At 43.1% G+C, this 16,120-nt stretch overlaps 2 protein-coding genes and 1 long non-coding RNA gene across 13 annotated transcripts in view; 2 read left to right on the forward strand and 1 right to left on the reverse strand.

The window, feature by feature from the left end:
• Positions 1-4,217: 4,217 nt before the first annotated feature.
• UBE2T (ubiquitin conjugating enzyme E2 T) lies at positions 4,218-11,034 on the reverse strand. Of its 4 annotated transcripts, none has more exons than XM_002914593.4 (7): positions 10,971-11,034; positions 8,050-8,220; positions 7,419-7,488; positions 5,773-5,878; positions 5,562-5,660; positions 5,333-5,416; positions 4,218-4,585 (listed from the first exon to the last, which is right to left on the reverse strand). In XM_002914593.4, the coding sequence occupies exons 2-7, from the start codon at positions 8,156-8,158 to the stop codon at positions 4,460-4,462; spliced, it is 594 nt and encodes a 197-aa protein (XP_002914639.1). In that variant the 5' UTR covers positions 8,159-8,220; positions 10,971-11,034; the 3' UTR covers positions 4,218-4,459. The 4 variants fall into 4 exon arrangements, with proteins under 4 accessions (XP_002914639.1, XP_011217185.1, XP_034522938.1 ...); XM_011218883.3 differs by having other exon boundaries at positions 10,958-11,028; XM_034667047.1 differs by lacking the exon at positions 10,971-11,034 and adding an exon at positions 9,681-10,937.
• A 161-nt stretch (positions 11,035-11,195) lies between these two features.
• Positions 11,196-14,188, forward strand: LOC117803271. Its single transcript, XR_004626960.1, has 3 exons — positions 11,196-11,381; positions 12,442-12,551; positions 13,918-14,188. It is a non-coding gene; the product is annotated as an uncharacterized LOC117803271 (long non-coding RNA).
• A 1,265-nt stretch (positions 14,189-15,453) lies between these two features.
• PPP1R12B (protein phosphatase 1 regulatory subunit 12B) overlaps positions 15,454-16,120 on the forward strand; it is a 204,915-nt gene continuing 204,248 nt past the window's right edge. For 4 of the 8 annotated variants that reach the window (XR_004627338.1, XM_034667052.1, XM_034667053.1 and 1 more), the window contains exon 1: positions 15,454-15,915. Coding sequence is in view for 7 of the 8 variants with exons in the window: in XM_034667052.1 (XP_034522943.1) it covers positions 15,625-15,915 (291 nt within the window). In the remaining variant the exon portion in view is untranslated. The remainder of the gene's footprint in view (positions 15,916-16,120) is intronic. The other 4 variants (XM_034667048.1, XM_034667051.1, XM_034667049.1 and 1 more) reach the window with 3 other exon arrangements.

The following is a 16,120-nucleotide window of genomic DNA, read 5'->3' on the forward strand; positions in this document are numbered from 1 at the left end:
TATTCTATTCCCTGGCCTCAGTGATCGGTCCAAGGATGGGCTCCTATCTCAAGTCCTTCTGAAGACTTGCCTGACAGTACATTTGGACTTCTGAGTTTGTGATACGAGGACTTTCGTTTGTTCGTGTGAGTTTGTTAGAGTCTGTCACTTGTAAATAGGTTTCTTGGACAACACCCCCCCACACCGATCACCCCCTCCCCATGGCTCAGGAGTAAACCCATTGACCTCTTACCAACTGTCAGGGTGGGCAGGGCAGTTATAGAGTGGGAATAAGGAAGCAAGAATGATGTCGGGATAGGCTGTTGGGTGGGGATAGTGGGAGGTGGGTGGGAGGCCCCAGGGGGTAATGCAGGGCAAGAGAGTGCTGGAGGAGGGGGGGGATGGAAAGGTAGGTGAGAAGGTAGCTGAGACCAACCTCATTTATTTCATCACTGAGTCTGACGCCAGCAGGCTCTGGCCTTGGATCACACAGGTAGTTAGGGAATCACAGAACTGCCAGATATCAGCACTAGGAGACACCTTGGAGGTCATGGGCCATCAGGGGACGGAAACCTAGACATTCCCCCAGAAGGAACATCACCACCTGACCCTGTTTGGGGAGTTCCCCAGACATAACTCCCAGGTCTGAAGAGAACCTAGCAAATAAAAAACTCACCACCACCACCACCACGACCATCACCACAAGCACCCCAAAAGGAAGTTGCCTCTGATGGGAGGTTTGGGAGAAAGATCCCTCAGCAGGGCTTTTTTTGAAGCAGAGTTGCAAGGTCCTGATTAAAGGATGCAGACCATGGAATGAAGGGGACGAAGTCTAGTGGGATTGTGGGATCAGGGGGAAAGGCAAGCGGGGAAAGCACATGAAGGGGAAAAATCCTGGAGTGGGGGTGGGAGGTGGGGGTGGGGTGGGAGAGACCCTGGATAACCCGTCATCCTTGATGGAAACAGAGTTGGAGTAAAGGATGGGCACTCCCTGGGAGCCATGGTAGGAGCCAGGGGCAACTTGCCACGGAGCAAGGAGAAAGTGGAACGTGTCGTTTCTGGGCGTAGCACATCTGGGTCCGTCACCCCGGGCTTAGCCAGCCTCTCCTGGGCTTCCCTGGCAGCCCTTTGTGGGACTCCATGCTGCCCTGCAGCCAGCCAGCCTGGGGAGCAGGTTCTGAAACTACAGCCCCCTACCCCCCACCCTGTTCTTCCCTCCCTCAGGCTGCCCCAACCTAAACAAGACAACCTGGGCAGGGGGGCCACACGCTGATGGAAAAATACACACTTGGCTGGAAAAGGAGCTTTATTTGTGTGTGTTGAATTCCCACAGCAGCCGAAGGATAAATAGCTAGTCCCCAGTCTTAGCTTCGAGACTGCCCACAAGGTGGGTGGTAAAATCTGTTCTTATTTAGATAGCTTTTGGGGAGAGGTGGGGAGAGGGAGTGGGGGCAGCAGGAGAGGGGAGCTTGGAATCTGCAATGTTTATATGATCAGTCACGGATGTCATCTCTCCTCTTTAATTAGGGGTGTGTAGCTGGGAAACTTCGTTCAGCTTGCTCGTCCTAGGAGCAGAGCAGACTGGCGAGTAGGCGAGGGGCAGGACATCTTTTTGGGGTCCAACTGTGGTTGGACCACTATCTATCTCCGTCCCGTCCCCAGCTACGCACTACCCAAGCACGCATTTACCACCCCAGTAAATGTCAGCACTGTGCCAGGCCCTGTACTGGGCGTTTCATGTGCATTATCTCCGTCAATCCTTACAACCTCATGAGTGTGGTACTATCATTGTCCCCGTTCTATGGGAGGAACCCAAAGCACAGAAAAGATTGAAAAGCATACTAAGGGCACACGGTTGGTAAGCAGCACTGCCGGGGCTGGGCTGGGGTCTTCTTGACCCCAGTGTCCATGCTTTTATCCCTTTTTCCATTGTTTCTTGGGCTGGGGGTAGGGACCTGGGCATTTCTCATTCTCATTTTCTCTCATTTCTGTTCTCTAGCGCAGGTCCTCTGTACTTGCTAAGTCAGAGAGATGGATAGATGAGTTCTAATCACTTTTGGCTCTGTTTTTCTTGCAGTTAGAGAAGTTTCTTGTTGCCACTATATCCCCAGCACTTGGAGTCAATGTACACACAATGGACACATTTTCTGATAGGTTCAAATGCTACGAATAAAGTGAATCAGGATAATGGGCTATAGGCTGGAGGGCCTGGGACTCAAGGTGCTCCTTTAGATGGGACAGACAAGGACTTTCTGGGGCAGCTACATTTGAGCTGAGGCCATCATGGACAATGTAGAAATCCCTGAAAAAGGAATGAGCTAGATGTATCCAAGAGATGGGGAGCGGCTTGTGTGGCTGGAGTGTGGTGTATAGGGGTAGAGGGTATGCCATAAGGACGGATAGATAAAGCGAGCAGGGGCTAGATCAGGGTCTTCTGGCCTAGGGAAGGAGACTGGATTTTTTTTTTTTTCCTAATTGCAAAAGGAAGCCACTTGGAGGGAGGGAAGTAAAATGTGGCTTTGACATCATCAAAAGATCATTCTTGCTGCTGTGAGAAGTGTGGACTATAGAGGGTCAAGGCTGGAGGCAAGCAGACATGGTAAGGGCTGTGACTATAGAACAAGTGAGATGAGAATGCCTTGAACTAGTGTTAGTAGAGGGACGGAGAAGTGGCTGGTAGAACTGACCAGATCTGGTGCCGGATCAGTTGTGTAGGGGGTTTGTCCCATAGGAGGGGTTCCTTTCCTACAACGACTCCCCGTCTCACACTTCATGTCTGGCTTCACCCTGATCAGTCAGCACATGGCATTTCTCTGACCACAGCGACTGGTTTCAGGGGGGTCCAGTCATAGGAACTTTCCGTGGCTTGCTGGGTGTGAATTAGAAAGTACATACCCTGACTGCTGCTAGGAGACACTCTGAAAGGGGAGTATGTTTAAGGAGGAGACAGCCAAGACAAAGTTGTTACTCTGGATGGCAGGTGGAACGAGACTGAAATCCTGGTATTGTTGAGCCTCTGAACACACCAATCCAGGTGCTCACCCTATCCCTGGACTTTCCATTTATTCCATTAGAACTTACCTTGTTGTATTGTCACCAGTCTGAGTTGTATTTTACTCACAGCTGAAAGCATCCCAACTGATACACTAATGTTATCTAGAAGCCCCAAATCTGGCTTAAATATGCATGAATATAGGAGAAAAGCCTGGAATAAAATCATTTCTGGGCTTTTAAAAGAGAACTAATTTTGAGAAATGGGTTCAAGAATTCTAGAGAAGTTGGAAGTGGATGAAGTGGGAGATACAAAAGAAATTTATATTTTCAGTTATGCCATCCTCTGTCAACCGATTATATAAATTCACACTTCCTGTCTTGTTTGCCTTGAGTCCAATACCACATGTGCTCTGTGGCAGGCTGTGCTGAGTGAGGGTACAAGGTAACTCATAGGTGGATGAGTAGACATTGCTCTTTCAGAGATGCTCTATTTTACGTGCACGGTGCCTAGCCTAGGTATAAAATCACTGCACCGGGATAAAACTGCTACACTGGGATATGGACAGGGACAATACAGTCTTTATTTTTCTACCTAAGGCTCCTAATATCTACATTCTTCAGAAAGTCTTTCACTCAGTATGGGCAGCCTCTTTCCACTTCAACTGATTTCTGCTCAAATCCGTTTTCTCTGTCATCTCAACAGAATAATAAATTCTAAGTAGATTATAAAATCGTGAGTAGGGGATTCAAGTTTGGCACCTATCTGTTCAGAGTAGGACTTGCCATGAAATGAAGCTAGGGACAGAAAGTGATTACAAAAATCCTTATTTAAAGTTGTATGATTATTTGGTTAATCTCACGTCTGATTTTTTTCACCATTATTTCTAAAACACGAGCACAATGCTCGGTACACAGCAGGTGTTCAATAAATACTTATTACCATGGTAATTCTGACCAGCTATGTAAATCACAAAAAGTGAAAACTGCAAAAAAAGGAACAAAAGGGTCTATTACCTTATTCCCACATTCTGTTAAGACTTCTGAAAACCTAGAATCCTTGAAAGCCTGGTGGTAACTGAATTGTTTCCAACAGCGATTTTACATCTACGTCAAAAACTGACCATCCCTAGTGATGTTGGTAAGTTGGCAAAATAAAAGACAACAATTCCAAATATTTTAACGTTCTTATTATATAGCTTTCTGGACAGTTTGCTCCCAGACACACATTCAGGATAAACACACACTCAACATTAAGTGGTTATTTATTTTTCAGGTTTAAAAGGTTTCAAACTACGTATGTACAAGCTAAATAAAACAAACTAGCCTCAGAGAATCAGTGTAAAGCAGAATATATAAATACACAAGGTCTGTTTTATAGGACACGAAAGATGATAATGTCATCAAATAGAAAGAAAAACATCAAAGAGAGGTAGGCAAATTAGACCAACTTAACAAAGAATATATTAACTATGACCAAGACAAACCCCTAAGCATCAGAGCGAAATTTCTTTTCTATGCCTCCCAGCTGCCTGGCTTTCCTTTTTTGTGTCGTGCTGCACACTTCTGAGTCACCAGCCTCCGGAAGATCCTCAGGCATCTCTTCCTCATCAGCCTAAGAAGCAGCAGATACGGTAAAATGTAAGGTTCACACTAGGAACCAGGATGGAGAACAATGAAGTGCTACTGTAATATTCTTTCCAAGTACTTCTTTGTTGCCTCTCATATATGATATTCCCTTCCAAAGCATCCTCCTCAGTCTTCTGTATCTTTTAAATTTTTATTTCTTTTCACAAGTAACTGCTACTTAACTCAATCTGAAGGATGTTATAACTCAGCAAGAACCAGAATATGCAAATCTTTGTGTTCCTACAATTTGTATTGTTAATTGAGGAAGCTCTATCAACTTAAATTGGGGAAATTTTCCTTCTCCCTTCTATGAAAGGTCCCATAAGAAATGTTAATTTCCCCCTCTCTCCTATACCTCTCTCACTCCTTCCTGATTCTTGCAGTAGTCCCTTCTCAGTGTTAAAAAAGAAAACTTCCAAAAAAGAATCGGAGTCACCTCTCTTCTATCCTTGTTACCCCCAACAATATTAAAAAAATTAAGCAGATGCTGCCTGCCCTCTAGTGTTGTCAAAGATGACAACCGTTAGGAAAAACGTACTGTTGGTTGAGTTACTAGGCTATTTTGTTGAGTAACTAGTTAGAAAGTTGTAATAATAAGAGAAAAAGATCAATTAGCTACTCTGGAGTACGGTACAAATTTGGCAAAGTTAATAACCATTTATGCATTTACAGATAATTACACTTTTAATGGATTAACAACAGTAGTAAAATCAGAACTGTACAATCATCATACCTTCTGTTTCTGTTTTGCATGCTTCTCTGTCCACTGCCTGGCATTCTTGAGGAAGACTGGCTTATTATATTTAAATTCGGAAGACTGCGACAAAATCATATAAGAGTCAATGGAGAGAAGAATGATTTGTAGAGGTTAAGTTGCAGCTGCCACAGCTATCCTCATACATGAGAAGTGAGAGGTATGAAGAAAGTAGGACATGTGCTGCAGAGGCAATGAGGATACTTACTATGTCGGCCATGAGTGGGTCATCAGGGTTGGGTTCAGACATGAGCAGCTGAACAGAAGTCAGTACAGTTGCAATGTTGAGGGATGGTCTCCAGGCACCCTATAGACAGACAGATAGGCAGCTTTTGTATTACTAAGAATGTGATACTCTAACTCAAGTTTTATAGATGAGAACCACACAATGCTGTGTCCACCCTTTACCCACCACTCACTTTTGGTGGCAATTTGAGAACATCTAAACAAATCCTTCCAGCAGAATCAATGTTTGGATGATAGATGGGAGTCAGAAATCGGATCTGAGGAGGTTCAAAGGGGTACCTTTGAAAGCACAGAACAATAGAGAATTTTTTTTGAAGTATGTCTCATTATAAACATATATTATAAACACCTTCCTGGTGACTAATCAGGAAGACAGCCTTTGAGAAGCAAACCTTTTCTCTCCTCAAATTTTTATTATGAAAACTTACAAACAATAGAAAAGTTGAAATAATAGCATTAAAAACACTCATGTACCCACCACCTAGATCAAACCACTTTATCCTGTAAATACTTCAGCACGTATCTCCCAAGAATGAGGTCATTCTCCTATATAACTGCAATACTATCAGTATACCTATGAAAAAATTAAAAATGTATTCCCAGTATCATCTACTATTCAGATATCCTCAGTTGGTTTTTTTTTTAGTAGCCAGGTTTTTGAAAAACAGAATCAAATTAAGATTTATACATTGCATGTTTTTTTTAAGGATTTATTTACTTGAGAGTGAGCACACGAGAGCGGGCGTGCACATGTGTGTGGGGGAGGGGTAGAGGGATAGGGAGAATTTCAAGCAGACTCCCCACTGAGCAGAGAGCCCAACACAGGGTTCAATCCCACAACCCTGGGATCATGACCCAAGCCAAAATCAAGGGTCAGACACTTAAGTAACCGAGCCACACAGATGCCCCCACTACATTTGGTTATTATGCCTTTTTAGTGAGACACAAACCTTGGAAGATTCCCAGCCTATTTTCAGAACTGATACATCACATGATTATCAAGCTACTTCTCTCAGGACTTTAATAAGTTTGGCCAGGATCTGATCTAGTGAAAAGACATCTACATATCAACAGTTAGACATTCATTTCTTCCCTTCCCCATTCTGCACAAAACTACAACTACAACTCACCTGATGAGAACCTTAAAGGAGACCTGAAGTAGGAGGGGCCTCAACATAAAGACAGAAAGTAGAATGGTGGTTGCCAGGTGCTGGGAGGAGGAGGAGCTGGCAAGTTACTGTTGAATGGGTATAGAGTTTCAGTCTGGGAAAATGAAAAAGTTTTGGAGATGGATGATGGTGATAGGTGCGTAACAACATGAATACACTTAATGCCACTGAACCAAACACTTAAAAATGGTTTAAATGATCAATTTTATGTTATGCATATTTTAGCACAATGAAGAAAAGAGGGGCCTTAGATGTGATCTAGCCCATTTTTAGAGAAGGAATTTGAACTCCAGAGAGAGAAGATAACTTGCCCAAGGTCACATTACATCACGATAAGAGTAGGATTAAAACCTAGGACCTTTAACTCCTACATTTAACACTCTACTACATTACTCTGTCTTCCAATAACCGTACTTTACCTTGCAAGTTTAGAATCTAATTCACACTGGGCGCCTGGGTGGCTCAGTCAGTTAAGCGTCCAACTCTTGATTTTGGCTCAGGTCATGATCTCAGGGTCGTGAGATTGAGCCCCGCACTGGGCATGGAGCCTGCTTAAGATTCTCTCTCTCTCTCTGCCCTTACCCCACTCCTCATGTGCTCTCTCTCTCTCTCTCTCTCTCAAAAAAAAAAAAAATCTAATTCACACTAACCTCTCAGGAATGGTAACTTCCAGCTTGAAAACACCTTTTTCATAAGGTGTGTCAGCAGCACCTATTATTTCTTAAAAGAAAAAAAAGGAAATTAAGAGGTAATCAGATGATTTGAATGACTACACCATACACTCCTAATAAAGTCTACAGTCCTAAAGAAAAGTTGGGTCTAGGACAGTAATTCTCTCTTAGGGCTTTAACAAGCTTCTCATGCAATGCAGCAATGTACCCAAAAAGTTGATGGTGTCAAACAAAGGACAGACAGAAGATCAAAACAGAAGTTGGACAATACTGACCACAGATCAAATATAAGCTGCAGATTTGTTTTGTCTGTACTGCACTATTCTAATTATGTTTCCTGTCTGGCCTCACAGATATTTGAGATGGTGATCTTTGGTCTAAACACTGCTCCAGAGCTAATGCCCAAATCCTGGCTATAAATCAGCAAAAGGTGTAATAAAAGGCCAAAGAAGAAATGTCAAGCAAACCTTTTATACATGTAAACAAATTAGGTTTAGAAAGATGGTAAGGTACTTTGACCTTGCCATTGTTCTCTACTTTAGAATACACAAATGTTCAGATTTCAGCACAATCTTTAATAGGATTGTCATAGGCATGACATGATACCTACGAGCTTGCAGATCATCCATTTTGTCCTTATCTTGCCAGCAAGTGATGCCTGGGGGTGGCTCTGTGGCTAACAAGTTCAGCTCTCTCTTCAGACGTGAAGCTCTCTGCATGGTCCCAAGTAGAAGGAACCACCCACGTTCACTGCACCACACTAGAAGCTGGCTGGGATTCACTGGGGAGAAAAGGGGCAACCTTGAAATAGTCAGCAATAGTGACTTGAGTTTTTAGCACATGGCTTCAGTTTAGTGAAAAACAAACTCTTCATATTAATCCCTACTCTGAGGAAGGAATTGGAGTTTTTTCCATTTCCTTCCTGTTATCTATTCAAGCACAGTTTAAAAATAAGTGTTCTACAAACAACAAAAACACTACAAGTTTTCAATTAATGTCTGTTTCCGCTGATAAATTATAAACTCATGAGGGTAGAGCCTGGGTCTAATTTTGCTCCCCACTGCATCCTCAGTATGCCTGGCATAGAAAAGGCTTGACAAATATTAGCTGTGGGAGAAAGTCTATATATGCTTTGTGAGGACAGCAAGGAATGAATATGATGGGGATAGTGTCACTCTGAGATATTTATTAGTGAATGCTTAAATGTCTGAGGTTTTCTCCATGTATTCTGGATTCCACATCCTCCCAATTCTTCAGTATTTCCAATCTTTTTCCCATCACATTCAAATATGCTCAAAATCTCTCTCTTCTAAAACAAACACCCACACCTACACACACTCGACACCCTTCCTAACTCTAGTTCTCCCTTAAGCTGCCACTCAAAGGCTATCAATCTTTTTGATATGAGTCACATGCAATATCTTCCAGTTTGTGGCATGTCTTTCCAGTTTATTCATGTCTTTTAACAGACACACAACTATTAACTTTAACGTAATCAATTTTAAAAACTTTTCCTGTACAGTTACACTTTTATGTATTAAATTTTTCTTTTTTCCTGAACTTAGATATTTGTCTATATCTTCTAAACGTTTTACAATTTTGCTTTCACATTTAAGCCTTTAATCCAGTAGGAATTGATTTTTGTGTATAGTGTGAGGTAGAGGTCCAATTATGGATCTTTTCCTCCATATAAATAACCAATTGTCCTAGTCCTTTTTATTGGAAAGTCCATCCTTTCCCCACTGATAGGGTCATAAACTAAATTTGCATACAGGTGTGGATCTGTTTTGGGACTCTTCAATTTGTTCCACTGGTCAATTGGATTATCTTTGAGCCAATACCTCACTGTTTTAATTACTGTAGCTTATTAATAAGACTTGATATATAGTTAAGTTGAGTTCCTCTGCCTTGTTCTTTTTCTTCAGGCATGTCTTAGTTATTCTTGATCCTCTGCTCTTCCATATGAGTTTTAGAATCACCTCATAAAAGTTCACACATATATACATCTCAGGATCTGGTTCTGTTTTGTAAACTGAATACTCAATTTGGCAGTAAACCTAGATTCAGTAGTACATCTAATAGATGTACTAATTTATTCCAGGCTCACTCACAAAGGCTTAATTTACATTAAAAGGTCAATTTATTAATTTGTACAACTATGATAAAATTTTTAATTTAATCCCGTACATACCCTCCTTAAGCTATTTCTACTTGGAAAACTAATTATAATCAGAAGATTACCTGGTGGGCACAAATTGTAGTTATTGGATGGTTGTTATGATAATCATACACTTATATCGAGGCCATCTACCTCCACCATACGGATGTTTAAAGGAGACTAAATTTGTGTACTGGCTAGGTAAAGACAGTCTCTTGAACTGTGCTGCAGACAAAATGGTCCTTTGGATCTTCCTTTTCTAATCTCCAGGCTTGCTGCTCCTCCACAATTCACAAACTCTTCCAGAAATATTTAAATGAGATTAATAATACTACAGGTGAATTAAACTGTTAGAATTACATTACAACAGTCTTTCATATAAATTATTTTTTAAAGTACTTCCAAATTTCCTTAGACGCACCCATAAGACCATCATCTTTTGGAAACAGGTATTTCATTGGATAAGTAACCTTGCGTTTTATACACAGATCTTTACTACTTTTCTCAGTAAGCAGATACTGAGAAAGCGACCACAATAACACAATCCACAAGAAACAGAGCATACTTTTATATAAAATGAGAACCCAGGGGGAACGGCAGGGTAAAGGGATTAGAATAGGATGAGAATAAGCAAGACAATTTCTCTAATGGAGGCAACCAGATCCCAATCTCACTATATTAACACGAATTGGTATATGACACTCCTTGGCTCAAAAGCTATCAATTACTGCGCATTTTCTGGGCACAAAGATTCTTTACAATCAAACCCCAACTTCATATCCAATAACTACTCGCCACAAACTTATGCTTCAGCCACACCGACTCCTTTTTGCTGCCCATTAAGGGTTTCATTCTCTTTCACATCTGCACAGTACACATTAAACGATCACTTCTTGTCCTTCTCTAGTAATGCATCGCAATCCTTCACTCCTTTCCATCGTCACCCTCTCTGTGCTTCCACACCAACTTGCATCGGGAGTTATTATTCATCTCTGACCGCTTCTTCTCATGGGACAAAAATCCCTTGAGGGCGGGTATAGTCGTCATAATCTTTTCTTCCTTTTCAAACCAATAATGCCTACAGTATACAGTATACAGTAGTAAGTCTGAATAACTGGTGTTGGAAACGTGGGCACACTTCTCCCTGCGGGGCAGGGGCGTCTCGGGCAGCTCCGGCCACCGACGGGCTGCGTAGATTCCAGCAGAGCCTCCGCTCAGCAGCCGGTTCTCCCAGCTTTTCCTTCCGAAGACAGGAAACTCCGACACTAGGCACAAACAGGACCTCTGGTTCCCAAGATACATAGGGACCACGGCCGGGACGCGTTCTCTCCGCCGGAGAATCAGAAATCACCCCTCTTACCTGTGGTACTCACCTCACAGCTTAGCACCGCCCGGACCAGCTGCTGCCCACGCCTGCGCACGCCCAGACGGTTGGCGTCGCTCCGCCTCCCGCCACGAGGGGCTTGCGATTGGCCCGCGGCAATGCCCGGGAGAGGAGCGCAGCCCCTTATTGGACAGCGCTCTGAGCCTGGCTTCCGCTCACGCCGCTTTCAAATTAGAGCGCGCGTCGGACGCAGTCACTCCCGCTCGTACGCGGAGCTGTGGATCAGGGCCGGGACGTTCGCAGGTTCGGGCCGGCTGCCTCACTTGGTGTGGCCCGTGCGGTGTTAAGTTCGGTTACGAGGTCAGCTCTCTTTGTCAGAGCAGGGAAGGAGCTGGAAATCTCTCATAGGAGGAACAATGAAGAGAACTGGAAATATTTGAACTGGAGTAGGGACTGCGTGGTACGTCTCTTCATTTAATGGAAATTTTTACTGCGTCAGGGGACACATCGAAGATCAATGGATGAAAGTTAAAGGGATGCAAAATTTAGCCCAATAAAGCATTCTAGCAATGAGACCCCCGAAGAACAGAACAGGTGAACTTGGGACGTAGTGAATTCCTTCATCACTGGAAGTGTTCAAGTGGAAGTTAATTAGGGATGCAAAGGGGATCCCTGTATTGGGTAGAAGTTTAGAATACGTAGCTTTGAGGCCCTCTTCCAACTCTAAAAGTGTGGTACTACCTGACCAAGGAAGTACCCGTTTATGGCCGAGCCAGCCTTGACTTCTCAGAGGTTCCTAGGCTCCAAGAGCGTTCATGGGTGGCTGGAACCTGACCTGAATCTAAAGGACATGGCTGGAACCTGACTAGCCTTTGGGAATACTGTGGGTGGAAAAACAACACCACACACACACACACACACACACACACACACACACACACCCCAAGCCCACATCTCACTGCTTTCAGCTCATTGTGTGGTTTTGGAAGAGTTGTGGCATAGGAATAATGGCCAGTCGTTCTAAACTTGCAAACCAATATAATTCTGGCCACTGCAGTGATTTCTGCATTTAGTTAAAATCGGTGTTAAGTAGCAGTGTTTCCCGAGCCCACTGCATGCATATTACCTCTCCCGCAGAGATCCACACATTCACTAGCACTCTGTCTATGATTCTACCCTGGGGAGCCTCACATTGATTGGAAGAATGAATCAACTGAAGTAGCTTATGAATTACAAACATAAGGAATCCTGGGACTGTCCAGTCTAATTTCCAGTTAGTTGCTGGGGTTTTGCATTTATTGTTAGTATTTACTCACTGTAGTGAAGTGTTTTCTGTCATAAATCTGGAGTTGGCTGCTTATTTTACTACCGATATTTTGTTTTAATTCCTTCAATGTCTTCTTTATTTTCTTCCTACCCCAAATGTAATTGTATTTCAATTACAGTTCTGTCTTCAGAACTGAAACTGATCACTTCCTTGGGTAGTTCTCTGAGAAATGAGTCTTTAAAATGTCTCTTAGAAAAAGCAGGAACTGTGTTGCGTCTGGTGGAAAGGAGAGATGGTATCATAAAACAAGGAAATACCAATAATTTTGACAACTAAACTGAAAAGGATCGAACAAGAAAAAAGGTAAAAGGACTCTACAGGCTCTAAATGTACAGTTTCCATTTGTCCACTAGAGGGAGGTATGTTAACTGATGAGAATAGAGGCCAGGCTGAAAATTTTTTTACCTGGGTACAGGTGTCATTGCTTTTAAAAAGGGAAGATTCTAATACTGTGATTTATTTTTTAAGTGTATGTGTGGGAAATTATTTAACAAAAGTTTCTTCACAAAAGAATATAGATGCATCATAGCCAGATCACGTAGTACATTTAAAAGCACAAAAATTATATTTTATTTATACACAGGATTATTTGCCAGAATTTACTCACTTGAGTATAAAAGATTTTATTTCGTAGAGAGTATTTGTTTAGTAAATCTAAACTATTATGTTTATTTAATGGGCTGATTATATAAGTTTATTCTCAGAAAGTCCTGGTTGGCAGAAGATGTTTCAGAAAAAAACTTCCGTGCTTGTAATTTTGAAAAACTTTTTGAGCCATTATACACAGATTAATTTTGTTTTATTTTTTGTGGCATGACTTTTTTTTGGTTGAGCCAGGTAAATTAATTAGATTATAATAATTATTACTGCTTTTTGTAATCATGCGGCTGAAGATACATTCCTCTCCTTCCAGGTAGGGATGCAGTTAAATTACCCAAGGAACTTAGGACAATCTCCAAAGAGGGTATTATACACTCTAACAATCTAAGGGGGGAGGGGAAGCAAATAAAATAAATATAGTAAGGCAGTATTTCCTGGAACTTCCTAGTATTGAGATTGAATTCTTCCTGTTGAAATTTCAGTTCACCTCTTAAGAATAGAAGGATTTAACTTGGACTTGGCCAATTTTAGCTTATTTATACAGCTGGAGCCAGATAGTTCTTCCCTGATTCTGAATGTGAAAATAATATAGCCAAAGAAATGTAATATTATTGATCCCTGAAAATTTTAGCCCAGTTAAAAATTCTTATTACAAAACCATTATGTTGGGGCACCTGGGTGGCTCAGTCAGTTAAGCGTCTGCCTTCAGCTCAGGTCATGATCCCAGGGTCCTGGGATCAAGTGGAGAGCCTGCTTCTCCCTTTCCCTCTGCCTTTCCCCCTGCTTGTGCTCTTTTGCTCGCTCTCTGTGTCAAATAAACAAATAAAATCTTTATTTTTTAAAGAAGATTTTATTTATTTCAGAGAGAGTGCACGAACAGGGGGAAGGGCAAAGGGCGGGGAAAGAGAGAAGCAGACTCCCCACTGAGCAGGGAACCCAAAGTGGGGCTCCATTCCAAGATCCCTGAATCATGACCTGAGCTGAAGGCAGTCACTTAACCAACTGAGCCACCTAGGTACCCGCTTATCTTTTTTTTTTTTTTTTAAGACTTTATTGATTTATTTGTCAGAGAGAGAGAACACAAGCAGGGGGAACGGAAGGCAGAGGGAGAAGCAGGCTTCCCGCGGAGCAAGGAGCCCGATGCGGGACTCGATTCAGGGACCCAGGATCACGACCTGAGCGAAAGGCAGACGCTCAACCGACTGAGCCACCCAGGCGTCCAGTGCCCCCACATCTTGATTATTTCATTGCACATTGTTATTCACTGTTCAAAAAGACTCTGTAGTAAGGAAATTAGTATTTATAAAGTATTTAAGCATATCTGATTAAAGCATATTGTGGACAGACATGGTATTCTTAAACATAATATTTTGCATTTGCATGTCATTTTTCATTTAATTCTCAGTTCATCTCAGGGGAAGTTGAGGCACCCACAAATGTTCACAATGGAATATGATAAAGTTTCCCTTCACGATGTCCTAAACACTTTTGTAATAATTTTTAATAAAAAATTTTAAACATACAGAAGACTATTTGAAAACTTACAGAAACTAATAGTTGTATATGTTCTCTTATGGACAGCACATTTAATTATATTTGTCCAGGGCTAAGGCCCTGGGGGGTATAGGTATTAAATCAATCATATAGGTTTCATAACCAAGCTCACTGTAAATATGAAAATGTCCTGCTTGCTGCCTTAGGAGTTTAGTATGCCCCATTGTTGTCTTTTTGTAATTTGGGGGGGGGGATCACAAAAGACAAGGCATCCACTGTGTCTCCTAAGAATTTAAGATCCATAAAAGGGGTAGAGAAGAAGGAGTAAGAAGGGAAATTAGTATTTAATTAGTATATTAGTGAGCTGATATGTGCCAAGTATAGTACTAGGTAGTCTTGCATGTATTATTTAATCCACAGGACTATTCTGTGAGGTATTACTATTCCCACTTTACAATCAGGAAACAGGCTCGGGGAAATCAAGCAACTTGTTCAGGGATGTGAATTCAATTTGAATTGAAAGCTTTAATATTCTTTCCACTATCATTGAATGCATCCTTTTCTGGATCTTTTTAGAGCCTAAAATATAAGTGTCTCGTTGAAAGAATTTTTGTATGAGACACTGTATATGTATCCAAGTTCCTCCTCCCCACGCACCTTTACATTTACTGTGATTAATACAGGGTAACGTATTACACGCTGTGATGTAAATAAAATTTAGCTATAGAACCAGGGCATAGATTTGAGTTTTTCGAGTACTTTATGTCTCATTTTCCCCAATAGAAAATAGGGATAATTACTGCCTCTTTTCCACTTCAGAGGACATGCGATAATTAGGGAGCCAAGATTAGGCAGCGGTCACAGCGAGAACAAACTACAACTCCCGAAATGCTCAAAGAGGCTGACGCCGGTCCGGGACACAGTTCCAGCTTTAGGGCAAAGGTGACCCCTCGGGGTCCCTCAGCGAAGTAGGGAGCGGTCTGTCCTCGCCTCTTCCCTGATGCATCCAGGGATTTGTAGTTCCCTCAAGGCCGTGGCCTGCCCTTAGGGCCCGTCTCTCACTACAACTCCCGTGATGAATCGAGGCGCGGGCAGCGCCTGCGTGTTGAAAGCGAGGGATCGTGCGGGCGGTGCTACTGGCGGGAGGAGTAAAGATGGCGGTGCAGGGGTCTCCGCCTTCTGCTCCCGGCTGAAGCGCTCTGAGGGAAGCCGCAGCGGCAACTGGGGCAGCAATAGCGATCCAGTGGTGGTAGTTTCAACAGCAGCTGCTGAGGCTGGAGCAATGGCGGAGCTGGAGCACCTGGGCGGGAAGCGGGCAGAGTCCGCGCGAATGCGGCGGGCTGAGCAGCTTCGGCGCTGGCGGGGCTCGCTGACAGAGCAGGAACCCGCTGAGCGACGAGGCGCGGGGCGGCAGCCGCAGACTCGGCGCGGGAGCCCCAGGGTCCGCTTCGAGGACGGTGCTGTTTTCCTGGCCGCTTGCTCTAGCGGGGACACCGACGAGGTGAAAAAGCTTCTGGCCAGAGGTGCCGACATCAACACGGTCAACGTGGACGGCTTGACAGCCCTGCACCAGGTAACTCCCTTTTCGGTCTTCTAGGCGTCCAGGACGTCTGCTACAGATGAGCCTGTGACCCCTGCGGGCCGCCCATGGGGAGTGTTAGTGTCACCACCGAGCCTTCTGCACGGACACTGGTCCTTTGGGGCTAGTCGGTTTCATTCTTGTAAGGCTTCCTCCACTTATCAAGTCTTTTTCCGACCCCCGGGTCTCTCCCTGAAGG

Source organism: Ailuropoda melanoleuca, chromosome 8 (genome assembly GCF_002007445.2).
Source record: "Ailuropoda melanoleuca isolate Jingjing chromosome 8, ASM200744v2, whole genome shotgun sequence".
In the NCBI taxonomy this organism is placed as follows: Eukaryota; Metazoa; Chordata; class Mammalia; order Carnivora; family Ursidae; genus Ailuropoda; species Ailuropoda melanoleuca.